This window comes from Sceloporus undulatus, chromosome 2, assembly GCF_019175285.1.
Source record: "Sceloporus undulatus isolate JIND9_A2432 ecotype Alabama chromosome 2, SceUnd_v1.1, whole genome shotgun sequence".
In the NCBI taxonomy this organism is placed as follows: Eukaryota; Metazoa; Chordata; class Lepidosauria; order Squamata; family Phrynosomatidae; genus Sceloporus; species Sceloporus undulatus.
In genome coordinates this window covers 218,536,967-218,559,064 of record NC_056523.1, presented here as the reverse complement: position 1 = coordinate 218,559,064, position 22,098 = coordinate 218,536,967, and the positions used below count along the sequence as shown (strand labels likewise).

Sequence of the window (22,098 nt, the reverse complement as noted above, 5' to 3'; positions counted from 1 at the left end):
ATCTGGGTATCAGTGGTTCCCAAACTCTAGTCTTCCAGGTGTTTTGGACTTCAGCTCTCAGAACCCCAGAGCATTGGCCAAGATGGCTGAGGCTTCTGGGAGCTGAAATCAAAAGCACCTGGAGACCCAGAGTCTGGGAATAACTGTCTTAGATTGCAGAAAATCTATAGTGCCTTTCAAACTGATCGTAGGTGGGCTGTTGAAAGACAAGCAGGTACTCCATGATACGAAAAGTTACCAGTTTACCCACAGTGGCCAGGGGGTTATCAGTCGTGTGCTTTCCTAAAGAAAGAATGTTACCATTGCCAGTCCTTAGATTATATTTAGTGCAGATACACATAGTACATGTATTACAACTGAGGATAAATGGCATATTGAACTAACATAAAATGTACACTTATGATTTGTTAGGTTTGAACAGTGTGAGTATGTGAATAATGCTTGGTTTGCATTAAGTATGTATCCTATTTTCTCCATGCTGTGACCAGTCATTTTAGCCATTTTCTATTACTGAATTTTGATACTGCACCTGGAGATGTATTTTGAAATGACCTTTTCCTCTTTTCCTCTTTTGCTATTTCTATTTTGTCAGTAACAGCCTGCCCTCCATGATAATTTTGTAGTTCTACAGATTAAATCTTAGTAAGGTCCTAAGTCAACATTCGTCATCATAATACTTTGTGTCATGGTAGACAATATTATATCCATTTACTAATACCAAAGCACCTGGTAAGGAATACAGGAAGATAGTATCACTGTAGTAAATGTATTTCAATTATAAAAAAAGGAAATGAAAGGGCTACATGAATTCTGTATTTTTCATAAAGCAATATTTTTTTCAGTGAACACTTACTATGTAAAGTACAATAAAATGTAGACAACAAAGAAGCTTACACTTTTCCATTGTTCAAGGATTGTTTGGAAGTTCTGCTTGGTGATAGATGTGTATATATGTGTAATACATTGTTGTGCTAAATGTATCAGTGATGACAGTATGAAGGTATTTGTTTGCAAGAAATCAGTCCCATATTAAATGCAATCACAAGATTTTTTTTCTTTTGCACATTTAAGATAAAACTGAAAAGCATGTATTGTTCATAGCATTTTAGACTAAATTAACTCTGTTGTAGAAATGTAAAATAAACATATAAAATCCTTTTTTAAAAACTCCTGGTCTCCAGAGTCCTAGGACTTTACCACACAGAGGAAATTGGGCAAAATCAGGGTTTAAACAGCCAGTTATCCAGTGCAAAATGTGATATCGCATTTAAGATGTTCAATATTAAAGAGACAATAAAGAAGCAATAAACAGCAACAAATCATTCACAGGGAAATCCCGAAAAGATTTTGTTGCTGTGTATTGCTTCTTTATTGCCTCTTTAATAACGATGTGTGTGAAAATCATAAATGTGATATTGCGTTTTGTATGGATTAATTGACTATTTAACCCCCTGACTTTCCCCATGTGATAAAGTCCCTAGTCCAAAATCCAAACCACTACACCATGCTTGCTCTCTACTCCAACAGGACTTGTTAAATTGCTACCTTTGTAAATCCTATTAATTTAATGAATGTCCTCTGGTTAGAGTAGACACAATTTGTTAACTGGTGCATCAAGACACAAGTAAATCCCACTGATTCAATGGGTCTACTCAAGTTGGGACTATCAGTCGGCTGAGACCCAACAATTTCATTTAACATTTTAAGTTTTTACTTTTACAGATCACTCTTTTTGTGAGAAAGCTATGTGGTGCTGAAGTTTGGAGGAGGAATAGTTGACAGTCTGCCTGAGGTATAGAAATTACTAGTAATTACACCAGTTGGTAACTGTTTAAATCCATTTTTTTTCCTGTACAGAATGTTGGAGTCTATGAAAATATCATTTTTTACTGGCCCTCGCTACTCTGCCAATTATTTCTGCTAGGCAGATTTGCCCATACATTTGTGAAAGTATCATGGTTCCAATTCCAGGCGGCTTATCGAAATGTGAGTTTTCTTGCTGACCGTATGTTTCCTTTGTTGCACATGGTGAAAATTTCCAACCTGTCTTCATGTACTCATTTCATATACCTAAGTGTGGCAGAAGACAGGTGCAACATTCTTAATTGCTTATAGCAAATTCGTTGTCTATACTTTTGGCTTTCCTGTTTGCCTTGAAGATACATGTGAGCTGAACGTTGGATCAGCTCTTCGTCTATCCTTTGTGCTTCAGGAATGTGTGTGTGTTGTGTGCATTCAAGTCATTTCTAGCTTGTGGTGAACTTAAGGTGATCCTATTATGGGATTTTCTTGGCAAGATTTGTTCAGAGAAAGCTTGTCATTGCCTTCCCCTGAGGCTGAGAGCATGTGACTTGCCCAAGGAACTCTCTTTTAATGCATGTGCATGCACACACACTCTCTTATTTATATAGATATATAGATGAAACCTCTGATTTAATTTATTATTAGGGAAAAATTATTTGCAAAAGTGCTTATAGAAAAAAATGGGAGTTTACCATTGGTGATTGGTAAAGTGCTTTGTTAAGACTACCCTTGAAAAGTGTTCAGAAGTCAAATTTAGTCCAAAAAGAGACATTCAAACTGTTTCTGGGTATGCTGCAAGAGCTTCATTGGCTTCTGGTTTGCTTCTGAGCTCCGTTCAAGTGCTGAGTTTGGCCTACAATAGACCTAAATGGCTTGGGTTCAGTGTAACTGAAAGATTACCTCTATCTAAATCAACCTGTTTGCAATTCAAGGTCCTCATTTGGAGGCCCCATTGAATGTTACACCACTCTGGGGGGCTAGGTACATGTATATTTTTAAAGCTAATTTAAAAAAGAGTTTAGTCCACTTCTAAACATTTCTGTTCTATTGAAAGTTTTAAATATTTTTACCTGTTGTACTTCAGGGATCCTAGTGGGTTAATAGACAAAAATATTGGACACTTCTATAAATATGTGCCCATTATCTTGGAAACAAGGCTTCTTCAAGTTTGATAAGTTTGGAGACACCATTCAAATTTTTTAAATGTTCTCCCACAGAGTTCTGCAATGAAAAAAGGGCCACATATGTCTATATGAATTATATTTCTCCGACATTTGCTTAGTTCTATGAAGCATCATTGTGCTCTAGATTTCAGGACATGATCTTCCAAACTCATAAGAGAATCAACCTTTTCTCTCTCTCTCTCTCTCTCTCTCTCTCTCTCTCTCTCTCTCACACACACATATATATATATCGTATTTTCCAGCTTATAAGACGACTGGGCATATAAGATGACCCCCAACTTTTCCAGTTAAAATATAGAGTTTGGGATATACTCGCCATATAAGACTACCCCTCTTCCAACGCACACCACATAAAAATTTATAAAACCCATCAGATTTGATTTCAATATGGTAATTTTAATTCAAATGCTTATGACATGCAGGTACTTAGCAGGAAAACTTGTTGTATACAAAGCCTGCTTGGATTGATCAGCTCTCCCTGTCTGCCCAGCCCTCCCTGTCTCCAAGACTATCAGAGCAGTATTGCAAACACGGCTCTTTTTTCCATATCCCGGGTGTCCCGGACGCCTGCAGCTTGCTCTGCCCTTCACTTACACCTTCTCGGTGAGGCATCCTCTCACCTCATCATCAGGGCTGCGTCAAGTCACTTCTTTCCACGAATCCTTGTGAGTGAATTTTCTTCTATCGTAATTGTACAGCACCACCCTTGCTGTTTTCATACGGTCGCCGCATATGGCGGGGATGTGGCCATGGCTGTTTTTGAACTCCCCCCACCATATGCGGCGACCGTAGATTCTCCAGTTTGGCTCAGAAGTTTCAGCACCTGTTCCATAAGACGACACCTGGCTTTTGAGAAGATTTTCCTGGGTTAAAAAGTATTCTTATACACCAGAAAATACGGTAGTATGCACATACACACACACACACACACACACACACACACACATTTCAGTCTGCCTGCTGAAACTGGAATCTGGAATAATCAGGAGCTCACTCTTTCTTCCTTGCAGGAGGAGACATCTTTCCTGGAGGTACATCAGGCTCAGTATGTCCAACAATTGATGAGGAAGCCTCCATTGCAGTGAGGATGGTCATTGTGATTTGGGGGCATTTTCATTTTCCAAACTGGAACAGAAAATTGCAGAATCTTCTTCACTGCATGCCATAAATTCTTGCTATTCTTAGATTCCAGTGTCATTCCCTATTTTCATATGTCTCTGTCTTGGTAAACCACTGTAACTACCTACTTTGTCTGTATTTTACACGTTGGGGAGGACTTTCAAATGCTGGCTAGCAGTGGTGGCTGGTAGTTCCATTGTCAGTTGGAAGATTAATCCAGTTTAGGTTTTAATGGGGCTGTCCAAAGTGCTGAATCCAAACAGGTTTAGTACTTTTCAGGGTAAATCCCAGAATGAATTCACTGCTGCACTGACCTCAATGCTACTGTGCCTGTGCGAAAATGAATGCCCATGGGCATGAAGTTCTGGTTTACCACTTATCTGCCATCCCTTCTGTCCACACAGTATGACTGAGATGCATAAAACCATCTTGGAAGGAAGATCCTTTTTGTGATTAAGTCTGAGCACAATTACCCAGAACCAGATCCCCACTAAACACAGTAGGATTTACTATTATAGCAAGCTTGTTTTCTGTGACTTCCAAGATTAGACATGGAGCAATGGATGCAAACCACATGAAAAGAGATTCCACCTCAACATTGGGAAGAACTTCCTGACAGTAAGAACTGCTTGATAGTGGAACACACTCCCTCAGATAGTGGTGGAGTCTCCTTTGGAGGTTTTTAAACAGATGTTGGGTGTGGGGGGATGCTTTGACTGTGTCTTTCTGCATGGCAGAATGGGGTTGAAATGAATTCCCCTTGAGGTCTCTTCTAACTCTATGATTAGATGATTTGATGGTTAAGCAGGTACAAATGAATGGCTTTTTAGAGGACTAAACCCTGAATTTTTACTAGAAGAAAAAAATGACCTAAATTAAGGTGATCATACTTTGGATATGCCCTGGGAAATTTGGACACACCATGGCACACTGGAAAAGACAATAATGCTGAGCAAAATTAAAGGCCATAGAAAAGGGTAGCAGACTTCAAAGACATAGCTATATTAGTCTGGAAAGTCAGTATTCCAATGAATCCTGTAGCACTTTAATACTAACTGAAAGAAGGAAGCTGGTAGTATGAGCTTTTGTAGACTTGAGCCTACTTCCAAAGCTGCATGGGGTGGAGACTAAAGTAGGCTCATGTTTACAAAAGCTCATGGTAAGCTTCTTTCTTTCAGCCAGTCTCAAGGATGCTAAAAGATCCTGTTCCATATTACACATAGATTTACTTTAATAAAGGAAAATATAATCCTGAGATAAACAATATGGTAGTTTGGAGATCACAAATTCATAGGCCATTATAACTAGAAATAAACTTGGCAGTACAGAGCACACACAAAGATATGATTATGCTGTAACTTAACTTTTAACTTTAAGAAGTTAACCTTCTTAAAAGGTTATAAAAAGTTATAAACAGATACTGTTTCAAAAGGCAGGGGAGGCAACAGCGACTGATGTGAATTATACATATTGCATACTGGAAGTCAAGAAGATTAGGGAAAGCATCAATCCATGGCATGAAGAAGTATATATATTGTTTGTTTTGCTCTGGGAAAACTTGGAGTATCAAATGCTCTCATCATAGAAAAATGCCTAGATAAAGGTTTTATACCCATAGTTGGCAAGTTGCTACAGGCCTTTTAGTCCTGAAGTGATGAAACATAACTCAGATTGTATCGACAGTGCCCCTTGACTTTGCTTCTGAACTCATGAATAAACTTGTGTTTACTGGTAGGCCAGCTGGTGCAAACAGTATTCATTGACTAATAGTCAACTTTAACAAGTGGTCAATGAGGAGATATAGGCCTGAATCCTGTTGGTTATTTCCAACTAGTGAAGATTATTTGATTCAATTGTTGAATGATGAGTAGACTGGTAGGTAAATCCCACTCATTCAAGGCATCCCCTCTAATTGAGACTAATAATAGATTTCAGGCCAATGTTCACGATGGAGAGAAGGCACCTGATGAAAATGCCTGTATTTGGATCCACACCTCATTATCAGAAGTAAAATAAGAGATTAAGAGAGTGTTTTCTACAAAACATTTCCAGACCATAAACCACTCTTCCTTTCTTATTTCCATTGAGACCCATCTCTTCCATGTTGTTTACGTGTTATTTCTACCCAACAGACAGCCTGAGAAATCCTGGATCCAGCGGAAGGTGTATGAATGGGACCCTTGCTTTCAGTTTCCCAGCAGAATGATCAGCATGGCCATGCTGGCCATAATATGCCTTTACATGGTAAGCTGAGAGTCTGCATATTATTTGGGATTTTTGTTTTCATCCTTTTTTTCAAGATGATTCTGTTGTCTGTACAATATATCCAAGAACTTTTAGGAGAAAATGATATCTCCAAGGCAGGGGAAGACAGTTTAATGTGTCTCAATAGCAATATATTTTTAATAAGGATTGAGCAATATCTTTCATTAGGGCCACTGATGCCTGCTTCTGCAAAATAATAATAAAAATGTACATATGCAGATGTAATTCCCTGTTGCATCTGCCATGTCATCAAGAAAGAGTCCAGAAATTTGGTCTATTGGGTTGGTAGCCATTGTGTATGTCTCTGCTGCATGATGGTTACTGCAGACTATGGCCACACTTACACTGCAGAAGTAATGCAGTTTGATACCACTTTAGTTGCCATGGCTCAATGCTATGGAATTCTGGGATTTGTAGTTTTGTGAGAAATCTAACCTTCTTTGTCAGAGACCTCTGGTGCCACAATAAACTACTAATCCTGGGATTCCATAGCATTGAGCCTATGGCAGTTAAAGGACTGTCAAAATTCTTTACTTCTGCAGTGTGGCAGTATCCTAAGAGAAGGGAAGAAGTGTTAAAGTATCAGCTCTTAGTTTGCTGGGAAGTACAGGTAATGGTTTTTTACAATCTCCATCAACCACAGAGATGACATATCCCCTGAGAATTGTTAGTTGCCTTTTTTTAAAGCCCAGAGACACCAGAAACTGCTGAGAGTAGAAGCACAGAGCAATATCATATGCAAAGCCTGGAGTCTAATTAGAAAAAGCGAATTGAAGCCAAATTATTGGCATTAGCTAGTGGTCTGAGATTGTTGGGATCATTACTCTGGTGCAGGCCTTTTGAATGCTGATAGTCTTCTTCCTCTGGTGGATAAATCTATTCCAACCAGGTAATGGAAGTCATTTTCATAGCAAATAAAAACTGTACCACAATCAGCTACTCATGGATGGACTAGCAGCATGCAATATTTTAGAGCTCATGCTATCTGCAAGGTAATTAAGAAGCTTTTTAAATCTATTTTCCCTCCAGTTTGTTGTGATGGAACATTATGTTTACATGCAAGTTTCACATGTACTGGAAACCTTGGAGTTGGATTTTGAGGCACTTACTGCTTCCAGAAACTCATCCAGCAATGCATCAGAAGTAGTTTCAAGTGTCCAACATTTGAAAGAATTTATTGCCACCACAGAAGGTACCAGTTTGGGGGGGATTCCCAGTTCTAAATCTAGTTTCTGATGTACTGTATATATGGATATTGGCCACAAAAAAGAATACAAACTGACCATTACATGTGTACACGTAACTGTCTTTTACACATGTGGGTATCCTTTTTTGGTTGCTGCATGGGTTGGTATTCCCTTTCTGTGCAGTGCCCATCCTCCCAATTTATTGTACAATCCCAGATCTATTCTTCCCATAGCCAGATGTACAATGATCACAGTGCTGCTGAGACCTCTGGAAGACCCTGGCAAATATCAGTTCTGCTGTCATCATTTTGCATCCAGCTATGGGAAGGTAAGAGCCAGCATGCACAGTTATTTGAATGTTGGAATTTGACTCTGGAGACCAGGGTTTGATTCCCAGCACAGCCATGAAACCCACTGGGTGATCTTGGGCAAGTCACAGGTTCTTAGCATCAGAGGAAGGCACAGGCAAACCTCCTCTGAACAAATCTTGGCAAGAAAATCCCATGATGGGTTTGCTTTAGGGTCACCATAAGTCGGAAATGACTTGAAGGCACACAGCACACACTCACATGAGAAGGTAGCCAGATGCTTCTCCAATCTTGCCTGTTTGCCATGAAGTAAGAAATGAGCATGTGAGGTGGTTCTGGGGCTTTACAGTAAGGGCCACATGACTCTATGTAGCATGGTTTTGCATACAGATATTTATCTCACCCAGAGGGGATGTTGGATTGAGGCCATAGTATGATAATATTCAGTATGTCATTGAGATACAAGTGCTACAATGTACTTCCACTTAAAACTGCCTCCTTTCCTCCAACTAGTATCCATCTTATGTGTTCACACATCCCATGACATTGTGTCACTCCCATGTAGAAAAACTCCTGTAGTGACAAAAGAATAACAAGAGCATATCACTTTAGGAGATAGGAGTCTGGAACTTTGGTCAAGGCGACTTGTCTTTCCATATTTATTGGCAGATTAGATGCTGGAGCTATATGCAAAACTGTATATAAAAAGGATATACAAATTCTTGTTACTGCAGGGCTAAATCTGGGAGAAATCACTTTTCTTCTGATGTTGGTCTATAAGTTCAGAGTTTTGAAACATCATTTTTTGGTCTGAAACTCTCAGACTTCCCTGAGCCAGCATTGCCATTCCATGCTGTTTGGAGAGACTGAGAATTGTAGTAAAAATGTAACTTTTGCAAATTGTGGAGTTTAAATGGAATTTTCCTTTGAGAAACTCTCCCTGTTGTTCAGAAGTGATATGAAATTGGGGTGAGCAATGAAATGGCCAAGATTCAGTGTGCTGTAGTGGTTTGAGCTTTGGACTAGGACTCTGTGGAAAGGATGAGGCTAAAGATGATGGTTCCTTGTCCCATAGGTGTTTGGATTTTCACCACCTTCACGGCCTGTCTCACATGTATCAGCTATGTGTTCCACATCTTAGCCTGCTACAGGTATGCATGTACTCAGGCCTGTATTTGTGACAGTCCTTACTTCTGCTGGAGCATAGACATGGGGGGAAGAGGGTTCAAATTTCTGGATGATCTGAGAACAGTTTGCAAACCAGCCTTCCTCCATTTACATGACTCCACTAAATAGTGCATGTCTCTGCAGATATGAGGACTGGAGGCTTACTTTTTTGAAATGCTGAGATTCTGACTCAATTTTCAAAGCACAATAATCCCTTTTTCTAGAAAACACATGAAGCGACTGTGGGCAGGGCAGAAGGAATTCCTTCCACTGGGATTCAGAAAACTTTCATCTTCTCAAAGTGTGGTGAGTCCTTACTCTGTCTGATCCTCAAGATTCACTTCTGTAAGGAAACTATGCCTTGGACCAGTCTTTGTAATCTCATCATAACTGTTCTGCTGCTACCTGACTCTCCTCTCCTCTCCTCTCCTCTCCTCTCCTCTCCCATTCGTATAATTCATTGTTAAGAATTTTTGAATATATCATAATTGTTGCTACACCTAGTATAGATTGAAAAATTTGTGTGCGTGTTTGGGTGTGTGAGAGAGAAAAAGACAGAAAGAAACTTTAAACTCGTGAAGAAATATTTCAGTTCACCAGGCTATAAATTAAAAGCACACATTCTGATACACTGGATTGAGAAAAGGAAAGAAAATATTCAAACAAATGTGTGTCCTTTTGGATAGGGATGGTAGCTTTCCTTTTTACATTGTCACATTTAGTGTTTCTGAAAGGCACTTAACTTGGATGTTCTATTGGTAAAACACAGTTTTATTTCAATGCACTTGACTGACTGACTGATTAGCTAAAATTCAGTTGATTTATCAACCCATATGTTTTTTAATAAGTTGACATCTTTGGGTGCCTGATATATATAGTAGGGTGGAGTACCTGTGGCCCTGCAGATGTTGCTGGACTACAATATCCATCATCTCTGCCTGCTGGCTATAGCTGATGGGAACTGGAGTCCAACAATCACTGAATAGACATATCCTTGCTGTATAGGCAGTATAGGTGGTGGCACATTGTACTAAATATGGTTAGATATTGTTTATCTAACCCTAACACCTGGCACGGTAACAATGTAGGAGGACCTGTTAAGCTTTCTTGTCACCAAGTACCAGGAGTGCAGAAAGGCTGTATTTCTTTGCAATTGTATTCCTAAAATGCAGAGCGTTACTTTTCCTCAAGGGAATAAAACATAAACATGGTGGCTCAGCAGTTCAGATGCTGACTCTGATGATCACAAGGTCAGCAGGTCAGCAGTTCAAGACCCAAGCACCACATGACGGAGTGAGCATCCGTCACTTCTTCCAGCTTCTGTCAACCTAGCAGTTCAAAAGCATGTAAAAGTGCAAGTGGATAAATAGGTATCACCTTGGTGGGAAGGTAACAGCATTCCATGCAGTCATGCTGGTCACATGACCATGGGATCATCTTTGACGATGCTGACTCCTTTGGCTTAATAACAGAGATGAGCACCACCTCCTACAGTATCTAGAGAGATCTTGTAGCACCTTTGAGACCAGTTGAAAGAAAGAAATTGGCAGCATGGACCTTTGTAGACTTCGGTCTACTTTCTCAGATGCATTCTTTGGAAATAGACTTAAGTCTGCAAAAACTCATGCTGCCAACTTACTTCTTTCAGTTAGTCTCAAAGGTGCTACAAAATTTATCTACATATTGATTCCAGAGACTAACACAGCTATATCTTTGAATTCTACCACCCCTTACAGTCAAACATGACTTGACAATGTGAAGTCGAAGGCTTTCATGGCCAGCATTCATAGTTTTTTGTGGGTTTTGGGGGCTATGTGGCCATGTTCTAGAAGAGTTTCTTCCTGACGTTTTGCCAGCATCTGTGGCTGGCATCTTCACCTAATGCACAGATAGACTTGATGGCTCTCTGAAGATGCCAGCCATAGATGCTGGCGAAACATCAGGAAGAAACTCTTCTAGAACATGGCCACATAGCCCGATAAACCCACAAAAAATTATGATTTGACAACCTTTACCTTTATTTTATTCACTTCTACTGCAGAAAACAGAGGGGTGAAATTGAGAATGAGACTGGCATGGGGGCTGACCTTGCTCTGTATACTAGTGAGTTTGGTCATTGCAAAGAATAATGTTAGCTCCTTTCTGCCTACCTCCACCCTGGAGTGGAGACAATTGTCACATTTTCTGATCAAACTGGAATATGACAGTATGTTGGGAAAATGAGATGAAATGTTAATTGTTGGATTTTACATACATATAATAATAATAATAACTTTATTACGGCCATTTGGCCAGCATAGGCTTTTACATACATGGATTTCAAACATCAGTTTTTTAATGATTGCTTAGCATTGTTATTAGGGCCTTCAGTTAAAAAAAAAAACCATTGGCCCAATGAAGAATTTCCATTAGAAATGCAGGTCAGGCTATCAATATGCTCTTCTTAGCCATTACACAGGTGGGAAACTATCATATATAAATGTCTCTCCTTTTTTATTTTTTTGAAACACTAACAGGCATCAATAGCAAGATACTCTGGCTGGCAAATTGCATACATCCTATGGGGTAAGTGTCAATCTATGTTGTGAACAATCATTCATTCTTGGAGTTTCCCTTTTATTTCCTTTTTAATTGGCTGTATGATTTATTTCTAGGGTACCTGATCATCCACACAGTGCAGTGCCTTTTGGGGGTGATGCTCATGTACAGTTTCGTTTTGCCCATCATGAATAGTCAGGGGATAAAAATGGCAAAAAGCTGGGGAATGGTGATGTAAGTGCCTTCCATTTTAGCTTAATTATTGAGTGGCTTTTAGTGGTTGAGCTGTGAAGCAGCACATTGTTCAGCTGTGAATTTTCTAGGGGGCTTTAGATAAACCAATATTGTTTAGCCTGCAATGGGTGAAATGCTTATAGAAAGCTTTATTGTTACAAAGAGCCACTATTTGGAATCTGCCTGATCTTCAACACAAATGACTTTATTCATTTACTGATTCAGATCACCTCCATATCATATTTTCTTGCTTGACTCCTTCCCTGAGCCTTTGCTGTCTTGAAAGTTATCACTCCAAGGTTGATGGTGAATCTTTCTATGTTAGGCCTTGTCTGCATGCGCCAAAAGGCCCGTTTCTCCCTTGGTACTGGTGTTGTCCTGTTTGGATGACACATCTTCCAAACTGATTCTGGATGATGTCCGGCATGTTCCACACCAGAACCAGAGCATTACAACCTTAAAATGTACCTAATGTTCCAGATTTGGAGCCTTTCATTCTCATTCTGTGGTGGCTTTTTGCATGGGCATCTTGCTGGGCCACCCGGCACATCCACTGCCACCACAGGTCACTCATGTCTGAGTTCAGAATGAGCTACCCAGCCTTGTACTTTCTGGTAGGTTCCTTGACCTGACCTCAGAAGTGGGCAACCTGTGGCAACGGCAGATGCGTGGGATGGCCCAGCAGGACACCCATGCAGATAGCCAACACAGTGCAGGAATGGAAGGCCAGGTAATAGGGGCAGGTTGAGGCAGATATGGGACTAGTATACTCTGGGTTGCCCAAAAGAGTACCATGGCCAGTGCATTGCTCAGCCCATGAATCATATACAGTCCCAACGCCATTTTTGTGGCCCATTGAGGCCAGCTCCCATTTTAGATTGGTGTAAAACTGTCCAACTGTGTCCTCAAAAATCTCTAGGAGTACAATTGGCTATTTTAAGGCATTTCTAGGTGAGGTGTTGGCCTGAATTATGTTCTTAGGGATTTTTGTCAGGTGACAAAAACTCCAGTTTCTTTTCTTTTTTTTTTTTCTTTTCTGGAGTCTCGATTGCACCTTGTGCAAATTTCAGTGAAAAGGTTTTCATGCACATGCAGTTCTGTCAGTGTGTTTGGATAGGAATTTACCCCTTTGAGATTTCATTCTCCTTATTTATACTTCTGTGAATCTTTGGGTAGAACATGCTCTTGTGCCTGTGTCATGCAGCTTTTGGCTATGCAGGCTTCTGCACTCTGTCTGAGAAGCTGAGGAACAGAAGGAAATATATAGATATCTGAAGCCCTTTTGACTCAAGACAAGTCTTTGTCTCCAGTTGCCTTTATTTTTTGTCAATTTAGTCTTTTAAAATGCTAACTTCCCTTCCTTTTTCTGTCTCAGTCTCACACTTAGCATAGTTTCGGGGCTCATGCTACTGCAGATTGCCACCGCTAGCATCTTCTTCCTTCAGCCAAAGATTTTACTGAATGACAAGGAAAAACCTCTGGCTCTTGATAACAGGTCAGTATTTATTAGTTTATTTTATTAACCAGGAAGTTGCGTCACCATCATTTATTTTTCCATAAAGACTCCACATTTTTTCAACTTGCGTAAACAAGCAGGAGAAATTGTTCTCAACCCTGTACCTTTATGTCTGTCTCTCTGTGTGTATGTTTTTGTGAGTTCTATTGAGGACTTCCTGCCTATATACTGTAGCGCTATGCTAAAGGAAATGTTGCTATTTCTACAAGAGACAAATTAAAGTTTTGATCCATAGCAAAACGTATGTTCAAGTGGAAGATAGAAAGGGTTTTTGTTGCTGTTGGGAGGGAAAGGAGACATAACACTGAAGATTAATTTAGTCTCTAAGCGAGTGCTTATCATGCAATGTGATGAGGGGGACTTACATTTTCCCCCTAATGTGCCAAGGACTAGTACATTAGCTATAACTCTTCCTTTCTTTCTTTTCTCTGTTATGCTTGGGAGGGTGCCACTGCGTCCAGTCTTGTCTCCCTTGCTGTTCAGCACCTATATGAGGCTGCTGGAAGAGGCCATTAGGAATTTGGGTGTTGGATGTTATCTGTATATTGATGACATCCAGCCCTTGTTTCTCCTTGTTATTGAAATTGGCTGGGGTAAGTAGGTGCTGGAACAGTGCCTGGATGCTGCAGTGCACTGAATGAGGGTGGATAAACAAACTGAATCTTGAGAAGATGGAGACTCTGTGGATTGGTGGTTCTTGCATCTGGGAATTGGGTAGGTTGCCTGCCCCGGAGGAGGTTACACTGCCCCTGAAGGTGCGTAGTCCGGGAGTATTCCTAGATCCATTCTTGTCACCTGATATGCAGATAGACTTGGTGGCTCAGAGTGCTAGGGGTCAAAACTTCGACTATTCCACCAACTACAGACTTTATTGGACAGGGATAACTTAGCCACAGTAGTCCATTTACTGGTAACCTCCCAATTAGACTACTGCAATATACTCTACATGGGACTGCTCTTGAAAATGACTCAGAAACTTCAGCTAGTGCAAATTGTTGTTGTTGTTGGTTACCACCCTTGTGCCGATCCTGACCTTTGGTGACCCCATGGATGAGACATCTTCAACACTCCCTGTCCTCCACTGTTCTACTTAGTTCCTGCGAATTCATACCCATGGCCTCCTTAATAGAGTCGATTCATCTAGCATGCAACCTTCCTCTCTTTCTGCTTCCTTTCACCTTATCTAGCATTACTGTTTTTTCCAATGTGTTGTACCTTGTCATGATGTGGCCAAAGTATGACAACCTCAGTTTAATCATCTTGGCTTTCAGGGAGATTTCTGGCTTGATCTGTTCTACGGCCCATTTGTTTGTCTTTTTGGCTGTCCATGGGATCAAAATGCTGCAAAATGTCCACCGAATGTCCACAGGAGACTAATGCTAGAAAATGCAGCAGCTAAATTGTTCACTGGGATTCTTTTCATGTAACACCTGTTCTGAAGGAAATGCACTGGCAATCAATACACTTAAGGCCAGTGATCACCACTTTTAGTAGCCCTGATCTAAACAGCTTTGTGATTAGTTCAGATTTATAACTGAACCCACTTTTAATTCCATACTAGTAATGCCCTTTGAAATACAGTTTGCTGGTATCTGAGTAGGTTTATTTATATTTATTCATGCCCTCCCTCTTTCCTGGCATGGGACTCAAGGTGGCTTACAACAAGTGTTTGTTGTCTGGTAGACTCTCAGTGATAAAACTAGATCATTAACTGAATCCAGCTATTGCCACTGAAAATGGCAGTCCTGTACAGACTTCTCCTCCCTTTGTGGTGACATTTAAACTTACTTAGCTATGTTGTGATGCTTTGATGTTCTACTTTTCCCTGGAAGCACTGAGACTGATGACACTGTGATACAGAGAGGTGTGTTGCACAGGCAAAGTGAAGAGGAGCAAAGCTGGATGTGTTTAGCTGCTGCTTCCAAGAGCAGACTGAGGCTACATCTACACTGCAGAAATAATGCAGTATGGCACAACTTTAACTGCCATGTCTCAATGCTATGGAATTTTGAGATTTGTAGTTTGTTGTGGCACCAGAAGGCACCAGAGCTTTGTGACAGGGAATGCTAAATATTTCACAAGACTACATATCCCAGGATTCCATAGCACTGAGCCATGGCAGTTAAAATGGTCAAACTACATTGTTTCTGCAGTGCATTTGCAAAATTACATAGCTATAGTGGTGGGATCAGAGTGTAATAAGATATACAAAGATGCAAACTGTGATCCTGTTCCCTAAACTTTCAAAGAATTTTTTTAAGATGATACAAAAAATAATGAGTATCTAGTGAATTTAGGATGTTGTTAATTTTATTTTGCCCTAGATCACATACAGTATCAAGAGCTGGTAGAGCTAAATAATAAAATAATAAAATAAATAGTTTATTTATATTTTCTGCCTCTCCCAGTTGGATCAAGGCAGGATTATAGCCTAAAATACATCCCAAAACAATTAATAAAACATGACAACAATAAAAATTTTAGTTGGAAAATCAACTCTAATATCATTAATAGCTACAGTAATAAGATTACAAAACAATCATAGTGAGAGGGGTGGAGCAGTATCTCCTATATAAGGTCAGGCAGGTACCTTACATGATGGGTACATGAGGGGAATCCATGTAAGTTTGGCTAAAGAGGCACTCTTGATTCCCCCAAGCTGGATTTAATTGTACACATGAAAACTAGAAGCAATTTGATTGAATTTAAAACTGCAACACTACATCCTGTTTCTTGAAGCTTGTATACCGATGTTAAGCTCTCCTGTGGCGTTTGACCAACTGATTGATTGATGGACTGATTGTTTTCAGGAAAGTGTTCCACAATTTCAACTACTTTCTGTTCTTCTACAATGTGATGCTGGGTCTGGGTGCCTGCCTGTTCCGTCTGCTGTGCAGTGCCACTGTGGGAGCCTGGCTGGTGGCACGGATAGACAGGACAATCATGCCCAAAGGCTATGAAGCAGCTGACATGGGTAAGGGCCCAGGGTCCTCAGGATCCAAGATTCTCAGACATGCTTGATTAAACAAGTAAATGAGTAAGTGAGCAGACCCATAAACAAACACAAGAAAAAAGCTATGGCTGCACACTTCTATCCATTTGATAGATAAGAACAGTCACATAACACTTTACCAGACTAATGAAAGAGGCACCGATTTGATGTAAAAATATTGCTGTCAGAGGCAAATAGTAAGATATTTTCTCCCTACTCCATCTTATCTCTTCAAGCCAACTGAATTATTTGTTTCTTTAATACTGATGATGAGTGCCAGTGGCATCACTTGGGTTGGAGACAGCTGGTGCGGTAACTCATGGTGCCACCCCCCACATTTACCTCCTTCCATCCCACACCATACAGAATCGTTAGTAATGTTCAGTATACTAAAATTACTCATAAATCGTAATTCCTGTATATCAGAGAATGATACGGCAATAGTTGTGGCATGAACAACTAGCTACACTAAAATTATACATTTCAGTTACAATGTCATAGAATCATAGAATCACAGAGTTTGAAGAGATCATAAGGGCCATCTAGTCCAACCCCATTCTGCCATGCAGGAACTCTCAGTCAAAGTAGGGTTGCTATGTCCTGCCGGCAGGTGGGACATTCATGGTTTTAGCGGCACCAGAACGGTCCCGCCCGATTGCCGCCAACTCCCGGGTTTGGGGCCGGCTCCAGGGCCTGGCCCGCTGATGTGGCCGGCTGGGCACTCCAGCTGCTGATGTGGCCGGCTGGGTGGCCGGCTGGCCAACCAGCCAGTCAGCTCCTCCTCCTCCTGCACCTCCTCCTGCGCCTCTGCACGCTTTGCTGCTGCGTGCACCACTTCGGTGCGGCCGCACTGCCTGCTCCCTTGCAAATGTTTTAATTATTTTTCTTCGTTGCAGTTGTTGTTGTGTGCCTTCAATTCATTTCCAACTTATGACAACCCTAAGACAAACTTATCATGGGGCTTTCTTGGCAAGTTTGTACAGAGCAGGTTTCTAATTGCAGTGTTCAATTCCCCCCAACCCAAGTCAGTACCCTAAAATACTATAGTACATTCGCTTTCTAGAGAACTCTCCCATGTAAATTGCATATTAAATCAACTCTGGGTTTTAATCTAAGGCAGTGGTGTCCAAACTTAGGGCCCAAACAGACAGGCCAAAATAAAGCTGCTTAGAGTCACTTTGGAGGTATGCTGTTTAAACGACACACACATCTTAAGAATCCAGAAGCTATGCCAAAGCTGTGCTCCAGTCCTTTAGGACTGGAACGTGGCTTTGGTGTGGCTTCGAGCCTTTTATGATGCACGCATCATTTAAACAGCATATCTCCAAAGTGACCCAAAGCAGCTTTATTTTGGCCTGTCTGTTCAGGCCCTTTATTCCTCCGGGTGATTTGGACTTCAGCTCTCAGAATCCTTGAACTTCAGCCGAGCTGTATGGCACTTCTGGGAGGTGAAGTCCAAAATACCTGGAAGATTAAAGGGAGTTATTTAAGGGACTGGGCCTATTTTAGGTACAGAGTTCAGCACATTGGATAATTCTTTTAAAATTTGGAGTAAAACCTGGCATGGATTCATCACACCCACTGACATGGGTACTGCTTGGAAGTAATGCATAGCGTTATCTGTAAAACGTGGCTCTGGGGTAATGAAGACCTGATAATGTTCTCTTTTCACATATTTCACATTAATTTTAATGTTCAGTTTTGGGGTGTAAGGTTGATTCACAATTTATTCATAATTTAGAAGCAATTTTCTGAATGTCGTTTTGGGCATCAATGGGCATGAGTTGGTAGACATTTTTATATTTTCAGTTTTTTAAAAAAGTAATTGAATAGGACATACCAGTAACATATTAGGAAAGTAATGAGTAATGTATTACTTATATATAAATTAATGTCAATGTTAGCTTTTCAAAATAATATTCATATGTACTCCAGAAAGTATTGACACTTTTCTGAAAAGAACAGGTAGGGTTGACCATTTCTGGTTCTACCTAGGATAACAAGAAGAATTATTATGTCATTGCAGGATTCAAGACATGGATTGGGATGCTCTTTATGGACCACTATCACACAAATCCTACTATTATCTGCTTTTGCCATGTCCTCCTGACCAAAACCAGAGGGAGGCAGCAACAAAGAGGCACCTCTTATTGTCATTTCAATAATTTAACAGGTAGATCTTAGCATTTGATTCAACATGGAGATGCAACTCTTTGTACATTTTTCTCATAGGCAATAATGAATAATTTAACTGTTTTTCTCCACACAGTGAGAAAATCCTTTAAAAGCTGTTCAATTTTCAAGAACTATCCACAGATCAAGACTTTATGCAAACAACACATGTTGGGTTTTTTTTCAAGGATGGGGTTAGACAGAAAATCACATGTTGTGTTTTATCTGATGTGAGCTGCCTTGATCCTACTGGAAGGGTGGCATATAAATAAAACTTTATTATCATTATCATTATTATTATTATCATTATTTTCTGTTCAGGAAGCTGTATACATTTTCTGTGCAAATGCAGATTCTTGTATAAAAAAAGTCCATATGCATATTGTATATGCAATAAGTTTTAATTTGGAAAAATTCTCATCTATCCAGGATTCTCTTCTTTTTTAGTCTCTCTGTGTGTGTGCCTTCTAGTAGCCTGTTGAATTATGGTGACCCCATGAATTTCATAAGGGTTTCTTAGGCAAGGAATACTCAGAAGTGGTATTCATTGATGGTCACCCATCCAAGTACTACCAAAGAGTGACCCTGCTTAGCTTCCAAGATCAGCTGGGATCTGGTTCCTCTTGAGCATGATCTGAATATATTTAAATATTCTTTTTATCCCTAATGCATATGTGATAGCAAATATTACAAATGAAAGATGTACATTTACCAGTAATGTTTAAGTGTTTTAAGCTGACAGTAGGAAATGTCAGAATATTCTATCATTTACTGTAAATCCTTCAAACTAGGTGAGTGCTTTTGGTAAGTGATCAAATTTTGTCCTGTGTTGTGCTTCATCCTGTGCAGATGTCAGCATCAAGAAATGTCCTATCTTTAAAATGTACGTTAGAGGATGTGTGGGAGTGTGTGTGTTGCGTCACAAGTAAGAGATTGTGCTAGGAGGAGGGGGGGCGAAAGGATAATGGTGCCAAGAGTGCTTGGCTCAGCCCATAGCTGGAGTCAACAGCTAGATTATTTTAACAGATGATTGTCTGTTGCCTGTGCCATCAAGGGAACAGAGATTTGGAGGATACTGATGTAAAACATTCTGGAAATTAACCTCTTCTTTCTTCCATTCTTTTAGATTTCAGAGTATCAAATAAAGCCAGGACAAGATGGCTGCTGCTATATACCCTTCTAAATAACCCTAGCCTCTCAGCACTCAGGAAGCCAAAGTGATGGTTTTACTCTATGGATGTGCCGCTGAGTCATGTTGCCTGCAAAGTTCTACAGATTTACTGGAAACAAAATAAAAATCCTGGAGATGATACTGTAGTGTCCCATCATATGAATGCAATTATCTAACTTACCTAATGTCTCCCTTCAAATGTTGTTGGATGGCAGTTTCCAGCACTCTTCACTGTCTGGTGGAGCTTGGTGCAAAGGATCATATATATTTACTATTAAAAAACAACAACACCTGATCCCAGGAATTTGTTTAGCACAGAGTTCACAGGCCTTTCAAAGCATTTCAGAGTCCTCCCTCCAGTCCATCTGCCATGGTCCAGGCCTCAGAGGGAAAGAAGAACCTTTGGACCTGACCCCCTTCTCCACCACCATTCCCTTCTCCTTTCGTGTTGTGTCTTTTTAGATTGTAAGCCTGAGGGCAGGGAACTGTCTTATTAAAAATAATAATTGTAAACCGCTCACAGGGCTGAAGGGCGGGGTATAAATACCATAATAAATAAATACATTTCAAAGAAGAATCCACTCTGACTTCCTTCCAAGCTTTATCCATTTGGCAGAATAATTTAATGAGAGTGAGAGCAATTTGTTGTTTCTATTATTAAACAATAGAGAACCAGAAATCATTGCAACTCTCTTTATAGACATAAAATTAAAATGAAATAAAAATACTGATGTATTTCTACACTACACAGAATGAACTAGAGAAGTACCAGTCCATGGGGTGCATGCTGATGAAGATCTCTGTATAATACTTTTGCTGGCTTGGTTGTTGTCGCTGTGTCCTTGTTCATACATGGATCAGCCCTTGGGACTATACTAAAACTGGCATGGGATGTAAGTCACCTGTTCATGTATGGCAACCCATGAATTTCATAGGGTTTTCTTAGGCAAGGAATTCTCAGATGCTGTTTCTGCCAGTTCCTTTCTCTGAAATATAGCCTACAGCACCTAGTTGGTGATCTTCTATCCAAATATTAAGGAGGGCTGGCCCTGCTTAGTTTCCAAGACCAGATGGGATCTGGTGCATTTAGGGTTGTTGTTGGTAACTGCCCGCAAGCTGACTTCAGTTTCTGTGAATGAGGCATCTCCAAAAGACCCTATCCTCAACATCCCTGCTCAGTCCCTGCAGACTTAGGGCCATGTCCTCTATGATCAAGTCTATTCATCTGGCATGTGGTCATCCTCTCTTTCTGCTGCTGTCTTTCCAAGAATAGTAATCATTTCTAATGAGCCATGTCTTCTCATGATATGCCCTTATAACTAATAAACTGGAGTCCTGAACAATTCCTATACTAGACTTTTGGGAGGAGGAAAAAAAGCTCTCAGTGCTGCAGTTAGCAGAGGGAGGATGGGTGAAGAAATATGTTTAGCTCCCTTTCTTGCTGCTGTTTTTTCCCCCAATCAAAATTACTCCTTACACAGTCTTTGCTCTACAGGGCGAAAGATCTTAGGGCTTGTACCTTCCCACCAGCCCCTTCCCAAAAGCTGTCAGGGAAGGGAGCTCTTGCTGCAATTTGAGATAAAAGGCAGGTCCTGAAACTGAAAAGCTGGAAGGCTACACATCTTGACAGTCAACACTGATTATAATTTTAATCTATGGGCAGAGCAGTTATCTGAAGCAGATAGTGGGGTGCTGTCAAAGAGTTGCCTTATGATTTGCAAGTAAAAGGCACTGTGCACTTATTCCACCTTTCCCCCAGATTTTCTCTAGTAAGAAAAGTGGAGGAAGCAATAGGAAAACTCAACAAAACTAAAGATGGCCTAGTTTTGACCCAGTCGACATGGACAGTGGTGCCTGATGGGAGAAGCCTGTCCCACAGCCTTGATTTCTGGCCTCAGTTTTACATAGGCATTGCAGATGTTTGTCATGTAGTCTGCAGCTGGTGGTAATAAACCTATAATTGTTGGAAATCATGTATGTTAATAGCAATCTCAAGTCTTCAGGCATCAGCATATACATAGCCAAATTGGTACCATCCATATACATGTGGGAGGCATCAGTATTCTAAGAAGGGGAAAACATCATGGTGGTGATGATAGCATGATCAGTGGCCACAGAATGTTGATTGTTGCAGAACAAAGGGAAAACTGGGGTGTTTGTGATGTGGGGGGAATGGAGTATCCTGGCAACAGCAGCATCCCACACTACATAATTCTGCACCTGAAAGAGGAGTATCCTACCACTGCAGGCCCCACTTGGGTTAGGAATAATAGCAGTTTGAAGACTCACCATAAATTTCCAGGTACAATCTTAATTTCAAGTGGCCCAAGATTACAGGCTGCAGGTTTTTTTAAAATTTTTTTAAATTAACAATTCAGTAAAACACATATCATACAAACACACACAGAACAATTGTACAGATCACATCGAAACAACAAAACT

General features: G+C 40.3%; 1 protein-coding gene across 1 annotated transcript in view; it reads left to right on the top strand.

Annotated features, from left to right (window-relative positions):
* Nucleotides 1-20,126, top strand: part of LOC121922581 (stimulated by retinoic acid gene 6 protein-like) — a 40,236-nt gene extending 20,110 nt beyond the window's left edge. Inside the window, 12 exon segments of the mRNA XM_042452192.1 lie at nucleotides 1,858-1,986; nucleotides 3,998-4,068; nucleotides 6,239-6,350; nucleotides 7,401-7,563; nucleotides 8,942-9,017; nucleotides 9,258-9,339; nucleotides 11,550-11,598; nucleotides 11,688-11,805; nucleotides 13,181-13,300; nucleotides 16,132-16,295; nucleotides 18,340-18,486; nucleotides 19,612-20,126. Of these exon segments, the coding sequence (XP_042308126.1) occupies nucleotides 1,858-1,986; nucleotides 3,998-4,068; nucleotides 6,239-6,350; nucleotides 7,401-7,563; nucleotides 8,942-9,017; nucleotides 9,258-9,339; nucleotides 11,550-11,598; nucleotides 11,688-11,805; nucleotides 13,181-13,300; nucleotides 16,132-16,295; nucleotides 18,340-18,486; nucleotides 19,612-19,706 (1,326 nt within the window). The 3' untranslated portion in view covers nucleotides 19,707-20,126.
* Nucleotides 20,127-22,098: the final 1,972 nt, after the last annotated feature.